The following is a 19,095-nucleotide window of genomic DNA, read 5'->3' as shown; positions in this document are numbered from 1 at the left end:
TTCAGTAATTTTCACATCATTTTGAACTAATTCTGAGCATATCTGGGAGTTTCCTCCTAGGTTTCTAACATAGCTAAAGAAGGCCTTATGATTGTCTTTAGAGTCCTTGGCGATTTTTCTCTCAAAATTTGCCTTGGATGATTTTATGAGAGCTCTTAGTTTTTACTTATAATGATCAAAGGTGTCTTACCTTTCAAGGATTTTGCTCTATCTTGTAGTAGCTTCCTCCTTTTGTTGTAGAGCTTGTTTATGGCTGGGGTCCACCAGACTGGACGCTTGCCTTTGGTACAGAGAGTCTTAGTTTTGTTTGGGATTGCCTGATCCATGCAGTCCTGTAGGTGCTGGTAGAAGGCATTTGTAAGTGATTCAGCGGTTTGAGTAATGTTTACCACTGGCTCAGGGGCCTTAAAGGAGACCACACTAGTTTTTAGAAGTGTGAAATCGGCTTTTGAGAAGTTTTTCACTGTGGTCTTTTTGTTTCAGGTGGGGCGGGATGAGGACCTCCAGCGAGATTAGTTTATGATCTGATCTCACCAGTGAGGGGTATACTTCCGGTGTTGAACATTTTGATCCCATGTTCGTGATGATGAGATCAAGTATGTTTTCACCTCTTGTGGGGATGGTGACTAGTTTTTCCATGGCATTTGAGTTTATGAACTCCAGGAATCTTTGGGTTAGAGTGTTCGGGCTTGAGTAGTGTTCCCAGTCTATATTAGGGTAGTTGAAGTCACCTAGTATGATGGTGTTTGGAGATACATTTATCCCTCCAATGTTTTCAGGAAGGCCATGTGAGGTTCCTGAGTTTGAGAGGGTGGCCTGTAACATGCTACAAATTGCAGAGCAGTCTTGCCTATGGTTAATTGCACCTGGATGGTCTCAGATGCATCGTGCGTTGCCACCAACCTTGAGGTGTGGGTGTCCTTTATGAATATGGACACCCTCCTTTCTTGGTGTTGTCCGGATTTTGGGGCGGAACGTATGATATGAGGTGAAACCTGTTAGTGCTGGGGTGCTCTCAGGAGCCTTGAACCAGGTTTCTGTCACAGCACAGACATCGATGTTCTCCATATTGAGAAGGGCCTCGAGTCGGTGCATCTTGAGATTGAGACTTCTGGCATTGAGCACCATTACCCTTAGTTTTTTTCCTTTTGGTGTTCTAGGGTGGTAGGTTTAGAATTTGAGCCTTGCCTAAAAAGGCACTATGGGGTGGCAAGAGCCTTTGCCAATATCCGGAAGCCCAGGGTGACAGGTGCAAGCCGTCCCCTGCGAAGCAGCGTGGCTTGTCCAGCATGTCATCCCAGGCAGACAGACATTGATCCCCTTTGAATGACACCAGAATTTAAGCCAATTATTAAAGCTGATCATCTTATCACTGTATTGTGGCATCATTCTAGGTGAAGGTAGGATACTGCTCAAGGTCAGGGTCATACCTGCCTGGGCTACATAATCAGAGAGCTCCTCGGCGTCCCTTTTCATGTAGTCCAAGGAGGTACGTCTCAGGTCGTTGACACCAGCGTGGACAATGACTGAGTCGTACTTGTACCTGCTGTTGAGAGACCTGAGTGCTTGCGTTATGTTGCGGATTCTAGCGCCCGACAGGCAGCTTACTGTGACCTTCTCCTTACTCAGTCTGGTGAGCGGGACGTCAGTGTGTCTGACTATGGAATCACCAATGACAAGTGTGTCTGGCATTTTGTTTGGCCTTAAGGGCTGTGACTGTTTGACACTCTGACTGTGTGGTCTATGTGTTGCATGTGTTGGGTCGTGAGGTGGTAGTTGTTTGGGTGTCTGCTTTGGTGGCCTCTGCTGTTTTGGTAAATTTTGACCAGAGCCTCCAGTATGTCTTTGTGTGAGTATGTGTATGATTTGAAGTTGTGATGGTACCATGTGTGACTGGGTATGTATTGTGTGTGGTTGCCTTCTCCTCCTGTCTGGTCTTGCCAGTCCTATGTTGAGAGAGCTCAGCCTCCAGTTTGGCCGTATAGTTGCATCTCTCGCATGTATTTGTGTTTTGTGGGAGAAGGAGAGGATTGTTCTGTGTACATGAGGCAATTGTAACATTGCCTCAATATTCCCAGGTTCACCAGTTGAGCTGGAGAGGACACTAGCAACTGATCCCTCGACATACTAGAAGTAGTAGATAAAGAACTTTAAAAGGACTCAGGGGGAAGTGGGTTTTGGGGTGGTGGGGTACTATCTATAATAAGAGTGCTTTATCAAGGTGCAAGTACTGTAGGAGTAAGTGCTAGGCTTTACAGATAGAGAATAGTCTACTTGGGAATCAAGTAGAGATGAACTTTTCAGTTATAGGATATGCTGGTTAGATCAGCAGTACAGTTTAGCGTGTTTTATAGCAGGGGGCTGAAGGGAGCTAGGAATTGGCCCAAAACGACCAATGGACTACTAGTTTCTGGCTGAAACTTCACCAAATCGGACAAAAGGCGCTCAGTGCTTCCCACTCCCACTGGTAAGCAAAGAAACTTCCCTCCTTCCTAATAAGGCAATGGATCAGTAACAGGAACTAAAAACAAAGCCCAGGGATCAGCAACTCTGAAACTGGACTACTCTAGTTCAGTAAAGTGGGAAAACAAGAGATTTTTTTGTTTTATTACAGAGATAAGAAAAAAAAACAGACAGTAAATGCTATAAATGCTGTAAATCGGCTAGCGCACTTTAGTGTGTAGCCTACAGAAACAATTTGCAACAATTAGTAACTTAAAGTGCAATAAACAGTGTAAAATGCAGAAATCACTTAAAGTAGCAGTAAAACAGGCGAAATGCAGTCGCTAGCTTAATAAAATCTACCAAGTCATTGCATTCCAAAAACACTTTCCCATTTACCCCTCTTTTTCCCTTCAACCTCCAGCAGTTGTTGTTTGCATGTGGAAAATTTCTCTGAAGTCTTCTTGGTGTATAAAAATACGCTTGCAAACACTTCCATGCAAAATCCTAAATCCTCTTGATTTTGTTGCATGCTTGGGAGCCATATACATTACCTCCCATTGTTCCTTTGTATATCGCCTTACCATTCTCATTTCTGGTCTGTTCTTTTTGATTTTTATAGTTATCTTGCATTATTTTACATGCTGGACTAATTATTCTTTTTTTAAAGGCAGCTTCTGTTCTAGACTAAACTGTAAATTCAACTAGAGTTGGTCTTTCATTTAAGACTCGTGTGTTTCTTTCTCTTTGCCTATTCACTGTTTTGAATCCCTGATAGAGAAGACAGTTTCCATTCCACAGTCAAAACTTCGACAGTCTCCATTCCACAGTCACTTCCTAATTACTTTTTTCCCCGTTACCTGGTTCATTTGCTTATTTTCTCCAATAATTTCCATCTTCATCTCACCTATTTTCTATGCCCCTAAAAGCTCCTTTCTCAATTTCCTTGTTGATATGGTTCTCATAATACTTTTTACTGCTTTGTAAATATGATATTCAGTGTGGTTGTTATTGTTCTCCTAAAAGGCCTACATCAAAATGCATACTTTCCTTATTTGTGACCTCCCATTTCAATGCAATGTCTTTCCACTTTAATTTGTAATTTTCTGCTTGTGCTATGTATATGACCCTTAACTGTGTAGCTATAATGTATCTCTTCAAATGTGGTAACACTAAATCATCTTGCTGTGTGCAGAGAAAGAACTTATACCAATTAACTCTTGTCCTCTTTCCCTACAAAATACATTCAGTCAAATCTTAACTAATTCTGATCCACAGCTTTTCATCTGGTTAGTAAAAGTATGCCTGACTCTTCCCATATATCCTTAGCTGTCGTAGAATCCATTTTATTCCAAACACCTGGGTATTGCCAAGCCAATTCATGTGTGGATATATAATTTTTCACTCTTGCCTTTGTTTTATCTTTTTTTGCTGTTTTTTTTCAGGATATAAAATAAACATAATATTGACATTCTTACTGCATGACATTTAGGCAGAATTCAAGGATTTTTATGTCTCTCACCCACCAGCTGATGGACCATTTCAGCAAGTTTTATTAACTTGTCCCAACATTGTGCAGTCTTGGACTATGTTACATTACCTACAGGTGATGCAGGACTGGAATCCCCTGGGAGGTGTAGATGGCTTACTTTCCATGTTACTTATAGGTGATAAGTTATTCTTTGTTTAAATAATTTTCACTGATATGGTTGTTACTTTGATGGAACTTGACAAGACTATACCATAACCTGTCAAGCTGCTTAGCACGGTCGCGTGTCTGCACACACTGTTTTTCACTAAACCATATCAGCTTTTCATTATCTTTCCATTGCACACAAAGTAGAATAGTATCTAAAGTAAATCTTGCAAGAGTTAGCTTTAATGAGCCATGCTGATACGAATGCTTAATTAACAAGCATCTCTGTATATATCTTGCTGTTTTTTTTTTGTTACAGGTGTCCTTTGGCCGTGATTTTGAACAGCAGCTGAGTTTTTATGTTGAAGCAAGGTGTTTATTCTGCAATTTGGAACCTGTTGTAGTCCAGCTCATTCATGTAAGTGGCTTATCTGAATTATTTATTTATCTTTGTGTATTTGTTTTTGTTAAGAGGATAAATGGGTGCTGTGTGGAACCCTCTTCAGACATAATGCAAGCTAAACACAAAAGACATGTATGTACGATATGGTAATATGTTTAATTTATTTACGCAGTGTCCATTAAAAACATTTAAAAACAAAAGAAAGTATACGAAGGAAACTTCAGGCCTTGTGGCTTTGCTTACAAAGATTGTAACAGTAAATGTATCTTGTAGAAAGCACTGCAGAAGTAAATGTAGTGTGACAAGTTAATGAGCAGCAAAGGATACCTCTTCATATTTGTATTTCAGAGCTTTAGTACTAGCATGGGATAACAGCTGTGAATTTGCTTTATTTGTCACATTTACATTTAAATTCCCTTCTAACTTGACCTGTATTTGTTTTTCCTTTTACCGGAATTTAAAATATTCATTACTTTATATATATATATATATTTATATATACATATACATGTATGTGTATACACACAGACACACACGCATATATATATATATATATATATATATATATATACACACACACACACACACACACACATATATATATATATATATATATATATATATATATATATGGGTGCCCTTCATTTGTTCGAAACTCATATGGCCGACACCATATGAGTGAATGTTTGAAAGACCGACAAAAGGTAGCGGAGATCCCGCTGCAGTGCGGGACTGGGAGATTCCCCTTTCCTGCACTGTAGTGCGATCTCGGCATGAGAATATTTAAGTAGCAGGGGGTGTGGGGGGCTTGCCCCCCTGCTTAATACAGTTTTACTGTACAGTAGGTAAATGGTGCTATTTCTGGATGTTTGTCTTTCGGAATGTTGATCATATGGTGTCAGCCATATGAAAGTCAGCATTCTGAACGGTCGACATTCTGAAGTAGACCTAAATATATATATATATATATATATATATATATATATATATATATATATATATATATACACACACACACACACACACACACACACACACACACACACACATATATATATATATATGTATGTTTGCGTATATTCACACACACACACACACACACACACACACACACACACACACACACACACACACACACATATATATATATGCTTATGTATGCGTATATATATATATATACAAACACACACACATATATATATACATATATATATATATATATATATATGCACATACATATGTGTGTGTGTGTGTACAAATGGTTTCACTTCATAATCATGAATTGCTGAAATATTGAATTTCGGCAATTCGTGTCCATGAAGCGGAACCTTCAAAATAATGAAAGTGCATAAGCACGAATAGGACTATGTCGAATTCCTGCTTATGCATTTGCGTTATCTTACAGAGGTGTTTGGCTGGGATGGTGTCTGCAGTTTAAGGTGGGTGAGTGTGCGTGTTTTTGTAACTTGTATGAATGGGTTAGGGTAGGGAGGTGGAGGTATGTGTGCGCGCATTGGCTGTGTGTGATTTTTTTTTTTTTTTTACTTTTTGTGCGATCTTGGAGTTAGTATATATAAGTAGGGGATGCGGGGGTGCAGGGGGGCTTGCCCCCCCTGTATTTGTGTAGTGTAGGTGTGTGTCTGTGTGGTGTTTTGTTGTGTGTAATTGTTTTGTGGTGTGGGTGTTATGGTTTGTGTGCTGTATGTGTGTTCGATGTTGTGGTTTCGTGATTGTGAAGTGTCGGTGTTCTGATGGTTTCGGCTTTATACTGTCAAAATGCTAAAATTCGATATTTCAGCATTTCGGCAATATGAAGTGACACCATATATATGTGTGCGTGTGTGTATGTATGTGTATATATATATATATATATATATATATATATATATATATATATATGGGTCTACTTCATTTCACCTAACTTCCAATTCACTGACTCCCATTTGACTGAGACCAAATGACTGAAATTTCATTTCACTGACACTTCATTTCACTGACAGTTCATTTGACTGACAAGTATTATTCGCAAGAAAATGGAATATGCCCCCTTCCCCACTGTAGTGCGACCCTGTAGTTAGAATATATAGTTGGGGGGGGTGAAGCCCCCACTTACTTTTCTTTTACTAAGCAATATTATATCAAAACTTAACAATATCATATGAAATAAAGTGGGGGGGGGCTGCGCCCCCACACCCCCCCAACTATATATTCTAACTCCAGGGTCGCAGTACAGTGGGGAAGGGGGCATATTCCATTTTATTGCTAATAATACTTGTCAGTCAAATGAACTGTCAGTGAAATGAAGTGTCAGTCAAATGAAATTTCAGTGAAATGGGGTCAGTGAAATGAAAGTCAGTGAATTGGAAGTTAGGTGAAATGAAGTAGACCCATATATATATATATATATATATATATATATATATATATATATATACACACACACACACACACTCTTACATTTAATTATATGTAGATGGGTCTACTTCAAAATATCGAAAGACCACTTACTCCAATCTCAAATCATTGAGATGACAATATCGAAACCAGATGTCCGCGAATCATTAAACCATTGGAAACATTCACCGGGAAAGGAACCATGTGGCCACCAGGGCAAAATATAACAAAGCAAGTAAACCCCCAGAAAATGGGGGGCTGCACCTTTCCACAGACTCCCATACCCCCCCTAGCTAAATATACCAGCTTTGCGATTGTGCTATAGTGGGGAATATTGCAGACATCCCCAGGGGGACCAAGTGGTTCCTTTCCCAGTGAATGTTTTCAATAGTTTGACAGTTTGTGGATATGTGGTTTCAGTATTGTCATCTGGATGATTTGGGATTTGAGTAAGTGGTCTTTTGATATTTTGTCAGCCAGAGACCACTGACATTGGCCTTGACTTCTGAGAAGTAAATGCCAAAAAGGAGCGGTGCAAGGACTGATCCCTGGGGGACTCCACTTGTGACCTGCCTCTTTATACTGCTAGATTTTAGAGATAGCCGATATTTGAGACTTGGTTGTCAGAAAGTACATGAAGGGTAATGTCATTAAAGTAGTCATTAAATTATTTTAACTGTTTCTTCTCCAAAGCTCATTGTAAGTGTTTTGAGGATTTGATTCAGATGTTCTTTTATCAGTTCAAAGGAGCTCAATAAACAAGCCTTTTTCAATATTCATATAGAAAGTATCTTTAACTGAGTGGATTGCAGTAATATTAGTGACATCTTGGTGAAAACCATGCTGATGGCATGAATAGGCTTTGTTATAGTTTTTGTGCACTGCTGGAAATTCTTCCCTTGTCTTTCAGAATGTCTAGGTCTTAACTAAGGTCAGCCTGTCTCTAGGTGGCAACCTTCAGAAAGAATTTTTGAAGATTATTCATTAATGGCTACATCGTCTCACCAGCATACAGATGCATTTTTAGTCCCATACCTGTCTGTGAAAGATAACAGGACATTATTTCCATTTTCTTCCTCATTTGTAGTATCCATACTCATGAATCACTCTGAAACAATCCAGGAGGTGTGGTACTTTTCTCCTAGGAAACATTCATTCAGACGTCCATTCTCTGATTGCCTTTTTAACCAGCTGAAGGTTGAGTGGCAGGCAGAATCGTTCTTGAGAGTAAGACAAAGGAACTAATTTTGAACATGGTACTAACCTGTCCGAAAAAACATGCTTGCATATTCACACTCACTCAGTCACACCTTCAAACTACTCACACAACTGTGAATAGCTTGAAGGAAAGCTTCATCTGCGACTTGTGGCATTTCTTTGGGATGTTGGAGAAAACTGGAGAACCCAGGAAAAATCCATGCAAAATCCACACAGAAGACACCTGACCTGCAAACTGTAATGGAGAACCTAAGTGCTTCAAGGCCGTAATGATAACCACTGCTTGACTATACTTCACTATTAATTCTTGCAGCTGTGGAATACCCAAGAATTGAACTTGTTTGCCAGAAGTGGAAAAAAAATTCCTGTCTTTTCGACTCTTGATTATTTTTTTACATAGAGTGAAAGGTTTGTTTGTGGCTTTCATATTATTCTTCTGATTCATGGGGATGAATGGAAATAATTGGTCAAGGGTTATATATTGCTGATTTCTTTGTTTTGTCTTCACCACTTCTAATAATTGGCAAAGACAGCTTGAATGGTAGTCCCCCTGAAAGGGGTCTTGAAAACACTGCCTGCCTTTATGGTGCGGGAGGAACTTTTGTTAGACTTTATCATGACTGAGAAATATTTGAAAAAATTATGTTGTGTAAGCCTCCATATAACTTGCCTTTATACACCTTCCTGCTGTTGCTATAAGACCCTGAATGGTTACCTCAGTCTGTAAATTTGCTTTCCTTTCTCTTTCCCTCTTGGAAGCTCTCTTTTTTGGAGATTCTTTCATGCTGCCCACATATTCTTGCATTTTTCATGTATTTGCTTCTCATCTTTCCTACTTAATTAAGAACATCTCTTTGAACTAATGCAGTAAGCATTTGGGAAAGGGTAGGTAACATGTTTGTTATGCATGTGACTGTCACTGCTGGGCCTGATTAGTAAGAGGGCATTAACCTTAGGAGTTTATGTCAGAGTTATTGTTATAATGTTCCCACAAGACCTGAGAAATTCTTGAAGGTGTATTTTTTTCAAAACTCTGTATTTAATAAGAATTTATCAATTAACATATAAAGAAATGCACAGGTACAAGAAAAGACAAGCCTTATTCACATGAAACAGGAGATAACCAACTATTTTGCTTAAACTAATTACAAACCGTGCAGTGCATTACATTCCAAGACATTTTGACAAAATGTTTCATCTTAATTTCTTCCTATGTATTTGCAACATTTAATAATTTCTTTGTGTAATTGTGTGTAAAAAGAAAATGAGTTTTTGTTTACAGAAAAGTAACACTGAAGTGATTCAAGAGATAATCATGCCTTTTTTTGAGAATGAAGAACTATGGAGACTTCTATTTTGTCCTTTAACTTTTGTGTAATTTGCTTTATTTCTCCTTTCTTGGGCTTCTTTTAACTAAATAAATTGCTTCCTGCCTCAGAGGTCCACCGTTTATCTTGATGAAGCAGCAGTACTTTTGAGTTTGCCTTAAACTAACTAGCCTGATGGCATAAAGATAGGGTATTTGCACTACTAGTTACAGCCTGAGACTAAATAAAAATCCTGAAAACTGGATGGCCATTCAGGAGGGAAGGGATCAAGCTGACAGCGGCACAATGTCTAGAGGAAGGGTGTGAATTAAGTGTATTAAATTCTACAATCCTTAAAATGATGCTGGGATACTGATGCATTCATTCACAGAACTGTTTAATATAGATATCAGAAACAACAGTTCCTCTGTATCCCCACAAGCAAATTGGTACAGGTGAGTGCTCCATTGGGTAACCTCCCTGGTTTTATTACTGTTATTAGTGTTTGATACTGTATTAGTGGTCTACTAGGAGGGGAGGTGCAAATATGATTGGTAAATTCCCTACAAGGATCTCTACTCCCAGTGCGTCTTCTCTGTAGGTGCAGAGTGCAGTTATAAGAACTGTATAATTTGCCAGTCCTTCATACCTAAAACTTTAGGGACATGACTTTATTCCCTCTATATGTACGTGGAAAACCCAGTGCCCTTAGGATCTCTCCAAGGCTAGGATGGTGAACCCTTCCACACCATACATCCCACCTATACTAACGAAGAAATTTAAGCAGCCTAGGCCCGACATTATACCTTCCCTATCAGGCTTGGACATACTCGTTGAGGTCTCAGAACCTGCAGTATGCCTGATGTCTTTTCATATGCCCGCTACCGTGACCTAGCCAGAGGCTGGTAAGGTCTGAAGGTCACACGGCTGAAATGACTGATGATACTGGCACGGATGAGAAGGGGTAATCCTGTATAATTATCTCCAAAGGACCTGAAGGTATACTGTAAATTTTGGTTAGAGAGGAAATGCCAGGGTCTGTTTTCAAGGTACATCAGGTGTTGGAACCTTTGTGTCTTGTGAAAGATGATGTCACACCAAAAAAGAAAGAAATAGAAAACTAAAAATGTTTTCTCTCCCCAAATGTCAAAGGAAAAGTAGTGGATGTGATTTCTCTAAGGGCATGTTTACGGCTGTAATGGTACTCAAGCCACCATCTTTTACATCATCTGCTCCTACTCCTGCTGCACCTCAAAAGAGGCATTTAGCATTATCTTCTGAGGATGAGAAGGTGGACTTAGCCTGTGATGAGCACTTCTTGATTTACTCTTTTGAGATCCATTCTCCAGGTCATGTGGCCTCTGATTATAAAGATTTATTTTCCCTGATTCCCCTGTTGAAGAAGAAAGGTATGCATGACTTCACTATGTCACTCCCTGAGGACATAAAAGCCAAGCTTCTGGATACTGCTATGAATAGGGATCTGTTAGTTAGCTCTGATGCAGCCAGTTTGTTTAAAACCTTGCAAGAATGGGGAAAAATGAAAAAGAATTGCAGACAAATTTTCTGTACTTTGATTCCCAGATACCAGAGAAACTACTGTACCCTGTGAAACCCAATTCCTTTGTCCACAGGGAGTCCAGGCCCCCTTCACAAAGCTAAGTAGATGTCTCAGAAAATGCTGCCAAGACAAACCAGATAAATATTCTAAATCAGGGAAGCCTCCCTACCCAGACAAGTCAGCCTGACTACCATTTGTTCTCCCCTTGTCCCAATCTCCCCCTGTCCAAAAGACTAATATTTTCTATAGGAAAATGGCCTCTCATTACCACAGACAAATAGGTCCTCTCCATTATTCCTCCTGATATCCTCCTTATCACTGTCATAGTATTCCTTTCCAACCTGCCAACTTCCTTTCTCTACATTTTTTACTTCTTTCAAAGACTGAGGGGAAACTCTTTTTTTTTTTTTTGTCTTCAGCTGCTCCAAACTGACCTATTACTCTAGTTTCCTCAGATGACCACAGACTTGTTAGCTTGAGATAGTCTGAGGATTTACACTAATACATCTGCTTAGGTACCTTTACACCAGCGTGCTTAGGTCACACTTTTTACTTATGACTCTGTGAAAGGTTTTTGACTTTGGTAGTCTGTATGGATGTGTAAGTTATCTGTCGAAATAACACAGTAGTTTGGAATACTGCAACAATGATTATCTATTGTTATGGTAAGTTCTTAAACAACTGTACTCTCCTTTGCTAATTTCCTCCAGTAAATTCTACCCTCCACTTGGCCATTTTCTGTATCCGTACTTGCTGACATCCCTTTTGATAAAATGTCCTCTCTCCATTCTTGTGCTGGATAATTCTTGGAATGCTTTCTTTACTTTGAGTATGTTTTTCATGGTTTTTATGAATATCCTTAAGGAATTGCAGCCAAACTCCTAGTCTCTCTGTCTGTTGAACTCTCTCATTATTATTCTTTTCCACTTTGATTTATATTTTTCTGCATGAATTATGTGTTTAAAACCTTAAATGTTATAGGTTTAAAGGGACCTATGTCACTTGGTCGATGAACGACATTGTGGAGACCACATGACTGTCAATGCAGTTCATTGACCATTTTGAATGAGATTGGGGATTGTACCCTTTATCTCAGAGTTGGTATATATAATTTGCAGGGTGGCTGGGGGCATCTATATCACGTTATCAAAAGTTTACTTAATCTAATCAATAAAGGTCGAACTTTATTGACCGATTAAGTAAAACATCGAATAACGTAAAAAAAAAAAACAAATTAAAAAAAAACTAAAGGGCGTAGGCAGGAGGCAAGCCCCCCTGCACCCCCCATGTGCGGGGCTGCACCCCCCACACACACACTACTTAAATATACCAACGCACTACATTGAAGTAAACGAAAATCTCCCCTTACAGACACTTCCGTTTACTTGTACGATGTTCTTCACTTTCGATATTGTCGTGCCGAAAATGTCAGACTCGATATTGTTAGCTTACAACAACGTGAAGTAGACCCGGCTGGGGTATGCGGGGGGGGGGGGGCGGGCATGCCCTACTGCAAAAACATTGTTTTTATGGTGTTTATACTCGATCATGTGAGTTTCGACAATTGTCATTCACCAGTCAGTTGAAACAGATCTGGTTTAAAGTACTCCTTCAAATCAGGTAAACCTTGCATGTACCTCAACAGACACCCACAGTAGCTGGAGAGACCACAGAGGTTTCTCACCAAGAATATTCAGGGCCTCCAAAACATAACCTACATGGAAAGACTGAAAGCTCTGTCACTGTACTCTGTATCCTACAGGCTGCTAAGAGGCTACTTGTGCCTGGCTTACAGAGCAGTCTCTGACCCTGCCCTAATGGAAGTGCTGCACATTCGCAAATCAAATGGGACAAGAGTCACTCGCTCCAGGGATCTCAACCTAGCCTGTAACATTAACAACATGCTGGAGAAACACATATATCTCCAGAGATTGATGCTTCTCTGGAATAAACTCCCAATTCACATGAAGCAGAGCTCCTCAATAACCTTATTCAAGTACTACTTAGACAATTGGGTAGGAGACAATAAATTCATGCTGGCAGCAGTACCTGTGTCCCTCATGGGCAGGGGCAGTCATTGCTAATCATAAACTCGCTCTGAGAATAACGACCATCTAACCAAGGTCAGTTAAGGAGCACTGGTATAACATGGATAGGCTTGTAAAGGCCCTATAGCCATTAGCCTAGTAACCTCCTATGAACCTATAGTCTCATGACGAATGGATTAATACCCAGGTGGGAGTGTGTCTCCGTGATCCCTGAGTGGAGAATTGTGTCAAATTCCTTAGCTAAATCAAGATAGGTAGTGCGTACTGTTTTCCCCTCATCCAGGGCTTTGGTGACTTTCTAGAAGAAGTTCACCAAGTTTAATAAGCAAGATCTACTCTTGATGAAACCAAACTGAGTTGCATCAAGAGTTTGAAGGTTGCCTATGTCCTGGTTGATAAGGTCCATGATGATTCTTTTTATGGCCTTGCAAGTAAGGCTGATCAGGCTAATGGTTCTATAGTTCTCCGGGTCGGTTTATGGGACCTCCTTTGTGCATGTGAATTACTGTTGGTATTTGCTATTCTGCCTGCACAAAACCAGTATTCAGGCAGTGGTTAAAGAGACAGCCAAGTGTCTCCACTAGGTCTTGTTTTAGATTGTTTAGATTCAGTTTGGGATGTTTTTTGGTCCCAGAAAGGCTGTATTTGTGGCCTTGGTGAGTGCCTGAATGACCTGTTCTTTGGAGATAAATGTAGTGAACAGGTATTGGGAATGCTATGGGATATGGCTGGTGGGGATAGGGAGACGAAGTTGTTGCCAAATCTGTTAGCTAGCAGGTTGGCAGTTTTTTCAGTTTCTGTGTGAGTGGTGACATCCCCTACAAGTTCGGCACACAGCTGGGTATTTCCTGTGAGGTTACAGACATAGCAAAAGAATGCCTTTTGATTATCTTCAGCCAAGGATGCCCATCTAGTCTTCTATAACTTGTTTATACTGCAGTCTGCCAGCATGGTTTGTTTATATGAGAAGACCTGTTTTTAGTCCTGTCAGGAACAGCCGAGTCAATACATTTGTTTAAGTGGCTATATAGGGCATTTTGTGTACTTCTCCTCATAGGAGTTGTCATTGCCTGTGTTAGCTAGGGCTTTGAAACCATTTATACCATCACTTAGGAGGCGATAGTTTGCTTTGGAGAAATATTTCATTTTTTTGCTCGTATGGGGATGTCAAGTCTGATCTTTACTTCAGATGAGAAAAAGTTATGGTCTGACAACTAGGAAGGGCAGCACACTGGGGGTAGTTCAGTAACTTCCTGTGTTGGTGAGTACTAGGTTTAGGACATTTGAGCCCCTTGTGGGGGTGCAGACTAGCTATTCCAGTGCATTTGAGTTAACAATGTCCAGGAATTTTAGTGCAATCATACTTGTGCTCATATAAGTCACCCAGTCAGTGGATGGGTAATTGAATTCTCCCATGATCAAGGTTTTTGGCTGTATACTGACAATTTCAAGCTAGTCCAGGTAGGCGGCGTATTTCTCCTGGTTCATGGTGGGGGACTGTAGCTAGCTGTGATGTGGTAGGGTGTTTTACTTAGAGTTATTTGAACATGGAGTAGCTTAAGAGAGTCGTACTATTTCACCAGTCACAAAGTGTATTTCAATTTAATGGAAATGGATACACCTCCACCTTTTTTTCTTTCATGCTTGTTTTGGGGTCTGAACGTGTGGAAGGCATTGTTAGCCCTGCACAGCTGGGGTACTGTCTGTGGCCTTGAACCAAGTCTCAATGACTCCTCAGATGTCAGCATATTCCAAGGTGAAGAGTGCTTCCAGGGAGTGCAACTTACTATTTAGGCTGCTAGCATTAAGCAGTGTGTCCTTGAGTTTGTCTCTAAAATATTTTTTTACACCGAAAGTTTTGTTGTTTTGACATGGCCTAAAAAAGGCTCTGTCCGGGAGGCAAACATCTTTGCCAGTATCCTAAAGCTTTGAGTAGACAGGTGAAGGCCATTACTGGTGAAGTATTGAGGTCTCTAGACTATGTCTTCCCAGGCTGACAGATACTGGATCCCCTTGGAGTGACACCAGAAGCTAAGCCAGTTGTTCAAGTCAATCATATTTTGACTGTATTATGGCATCATCTTAGGTGAAGGTAGAATGCTGCTTAGGGCTAAGGACATACCTGCCTGGCACACACAATCTGAGAGTTCAATCATGTCTGTCTTCATATAGTGCAGAGAGGTGCATCTCAAATCATTCGCTCCAACGTATACTATGACGGAGTCATAATGGTAATTGCTGCTGAGTGACTTGAATGTGTGCGTGACTTGACAGATCTTGGCACCTGACCGTGGACACATTCTTGTCCAGCCTGATGAGAGGGATATCTGTGCGACTCACTTTTACTTGCCTATGACCAGGACATTTGGTTTTGAAGTGTTTTGCCTTAAGGGCTTAATTGCTGAGACATGATATGCATGTTATGTGTACTGGCGGATTCTGTGCGTGTACCAGTATTTGAGGGTTGTTTGCGCTTGGGAGGTCTCTGGTCGGCTTTTTGTTGAGTACCTCCATGTATGTGGGTTTATGTTCCCTGACTTTATCTTGTGAAAGTGAAGAGGTGTATGTGCTGACAGCCTTTTTGATGTCTTGTTTATTGTTACGTGAGTGGACTGATTCAGGTTTCATTTTATAATGACATCATACACGTACTGTATTTGTTTGCTTTAGGAGCATTTGGTTGTCAGTATACATAAGGCAATTGCTACATTGCATCAGGATGCCCATGTCAATCAGGCTGGCTGGAGAAATGCTGGGAAACTGACTGTCCATAGCAGCAGGTAATTCCTAGTTTGTGGAAGGGCAAAAGATCAGCTGTTAGTCTGGAAATAACAAGGGAGCTTAAATCTATATAGAATCAGTGAAGAAAGTGGGATAACACTGCTCAGTGCTTAGCTGAGCTGCCAGCAGTGCACAACCAAGTTGCTTGAAGAGCAACAGGGAAGCCTGAGTGGTTTTCACTGAGTGGTGTTTAGGAAAAAAAAGTGATTCTAGGTTTGTGTCTATAAAAGGCAATGCTAACCCCCACTGTGCAGCTATGTGCAAATGCTGTGCGTAAATGCAAGCAAACATAAACAGTTTTAACACAGTCTACCAATAGGAAAGCCCCTCACAGAGCCTTTATTCCAGCAATCTCCAACTCAGATGAGTTCTGAGCTACACTCTGCCACAAGGGTGCAGGGAGGCCCTCTTAATGTAAGATGGCTGGTTTTAGTGCTGAAATGATGTCAAACACTCTAGATTCAGTAAGTCTGAATCTAGCCTATGCTGTTTAAGGCAGAAGAAGCAAATATACAAAGTGCAGAGTGAAACAGTCACAGCAGTGAAAAACAGTAAAAATGAACTAACAGTCAGTGAAATACAGTGCACAAGTGCAAACAACAGGCTTAAATTTTACTTATGTGTTGAAGATTTAAGTGGATGCCTTGTATTTTCTTAGATGCATTTCAGATCTCTGGCTAAGAACACCAAACTTGGAGCAGCTCTAATAAACTAAGCAAAATTTTAATTTTCCCTTTGATTCATGGTTTCACAAGTTAAATACTAATCACTAGGCTAGCTTTAATAGGCCATTCTAAGCCTAGCCAATTTACCTCCCAAAGGTGAAAATCAAACACTGTGCCTTGTCTGCGAGTTAAACACCTTAACCATTAAACCAGCCCCTAATCAAAATTGTCAACATACTGATTGTTGAATGCACAAACAAACCAGTTGCCTATAGTGAGAATTGAACCCCTACCTCACTATCTGTAGAGCACACTACATAGCACAAGTTTTTGTTGCTGGTCTTCTTTCTGATTTCCTAGCACTGGTATCTGGATCGAGCCCAAGATACACTTCATTCATCTAATCATTCCTGGACTTTTTTTCTGTCAGTCAAGCATATTCCTTTGGAACAGTGGAAACTGTTTTAGTGGCAAAGTCACAAAGTGGCTTTTCCGATTGTCAGAAGATTAAGAAGTGGAGTCGTGTTTAGCTTGATGTCTCACTTTCTATTGGCTAAACTTTGTATTTCCTCCACAGCTTGTTCTGGATTTAAAAGCATCTTTAATCCTCTAGGAAAAACATATTCTGAAATCTGCTAGATAAAGGAGCTTGAATCTCATACTTTGTGTCTTGACATCCCTTGATTGTTTCAAAAAACCTGCTTCTCTTCTCCCTGGTGTATCACATTCATTTTCCGCAAACACACTGGCGTCCCAGTTTTTAATGTGTTTCTCCTCTTGACACAGTTTTGTCATGAGCAGGTTTTTCTGCTGGTATGAGTCTTATCTTTACTAATGTAGGTCTTGGCTGCTTTAGGTGACCATATTTGGAGTGCACACAATGTGCCCTCTAATTTAATAAATCCTGCTGTGCCGAACCTTTTGACATGCGTGTTTGTATTTTTGTAAAAGTAATGCATGCTATGTTTTCTAAGTGGTATTTCTTTGCAACAGTTATTAAGAAGCCAGTCTTTCTGCCATTTCATTCTCTGATTTCTTCAGTGTTATCAGCTCCTCTTAGTTAGTTAAAGCTTCTTCTGTTTTATCCAGCCTTTTGTCATTTGGCTATATGTTCCTCCTCCAGTGCCTCATTTATTTTAAATACTTCTTGGTGCATTTAGTTTATTTTTTTTTTCCTCTAAGTTACTTGTACGCCATCTCATGTGCTAAAGCTGGATATTGAACTGCTTTTTGCTTTATAGTTGTGTTATTTTTCTCAGTTTTTTTTCCTTATTATTTTTTGGTTGATTTTCCCTTAGTTTTTCCAAATGTTTGCTTCCAGTTGGTGTAATTACTGTCTGGTAACTGAAATTTACCCAAACTGGTCATTTTTACTGGCTTTTTAACAGTTTCTTTGTTTTTCACGGTGGGAGAGCTCTAATCAGCATGTTACTTGGTCATTAGCCATCACAGAAGTCCCCAGTCTTTTTATCATTTTCAATACAGCAGGAAGAGAGTTTATTGATCTTTTTGTAAAGTAATGTGTACTTATAACCTCTGTGTACAAGGAGGTCATCTGCATAAAGTTTTATGACAGGGGAGTCGGTGAGAAGTTTTTTATTGTGCAATGAAAAATATATTGTCTTAGATATGGAAACCTGTGAGGGGCATTATTTATCAGGTTCAGAGATTACTTTCCCTTAATGAGCAAGGGTGCTTTTGTTTAAGGGATAAATATGGCTTAGTAAAGAAGTACGTCTCTGAAGCCTGTTTTATTTTTCCTCAATTTGGTGATTTGGTGGGAATGGTTAACATGATCGGAAGTCCTCTTTATGTCTGTAAATAAAGCCCCTGTGAGTTAACCTTTATCTATGTTACGGAAGATGAAGTTAGTAACCTGTAGGAAAGCTGCTTTTGTGTTAAAGGCAGGTCAAAAGCCATGCTTTAGATAAGGTCATTATTAAGTTAATATTTAGTATTTGCTTATGCACTACTTTCTGAAGTAGTTTTGAGAGAGAGAGGATAAATCAGCTTAGTCCAAACGTGTTTTGGGAGGAGAGATTAGAAGCTGGAGGGCAGTGTTGTTACTGTAGTTTTCCCTTGACAGGTATTATTTCAGAGCAAATTGTTAAGTTATCAGTGTAGATAAGGGGCTTGACTTTGTTTAAGGAGACTTTTGTAGAGTGTCTGTAGGATAGTTGCATCACATAAAGTGCCCTTTATTTCTGAAAGATGCTTATATTCTAAACTTTAACTTGGGTAAGCCTGACTACAAATTAAAATTTTATATATATATATATATATATATATACATACACACATATACACACACACACACACACGCATGCACGCACATGCACACTCTACATGTGCCAACACTGCTTATGTGTGCCTGCATGTGCAGTCACGCACAAACGCACACGTGCATGTAGAGGAAGTAGTATAACAGTTAAGTAACTGCAAATGTTGAATATTTATAGTGTCAACTATAGTTTTATCTTAAGCATGTAATTTATGATGCATAATCTCTGCATACTCTGCATACACCTAAAGTTTCAGTGCCTGTATCTCTTGGCTGATTATTTCTTTCATGATAGTCTGACTTGCACTAATAAGGCATCTTTGGAGCAAAGCAGTTTTGAGGAGCTGTACCAGGTCATT

At 39.8% G+C, this 19,095-nt stretch overlaps 1 protein-coding gene across 1 annotated transcript in view; it reads left to right on the top strand.

Moving 5' to 3' along the window:
• Positions 1–19,095, top strand: part of VPS35L (VPS35 endosomal protein sorting factor like) — a gene marked incomplete in the record, with an annotated part of 3,288,436 nt that overhangs the window by 1,719,190 nt on the left and 1,550,151 nt on the right. Inside the window, 1 exon segment of the mRNA XM_044089753.1 lies at positions 4,398–4,496. Within this exon segment, the coding sequence (XP_043945688.1) occupies positions 4,398–4,496 (99 nt within the window).

The sequence above is a fragment of the Protopterus annectens genome, chromosome 12.part0, assembly GCF_019279795.1.
Source record: "Protopterus annectens isolate FY-2018-M chromosome 12.part0, PAN1.0, whole genome shotgun sequence".
NCBI classification, from domain to species: domain Eukaryota; kingdom Metazoa; phylum Chordata; order Ceratodontiformes; family Protopteridae; genus Protopterus; species Protopterus annectens.
The sequence above is the reverse complement of the archived record's forward strand: the minus strand, read 5'-3'. Positions and strand labels throughout refer to the sequence as shown.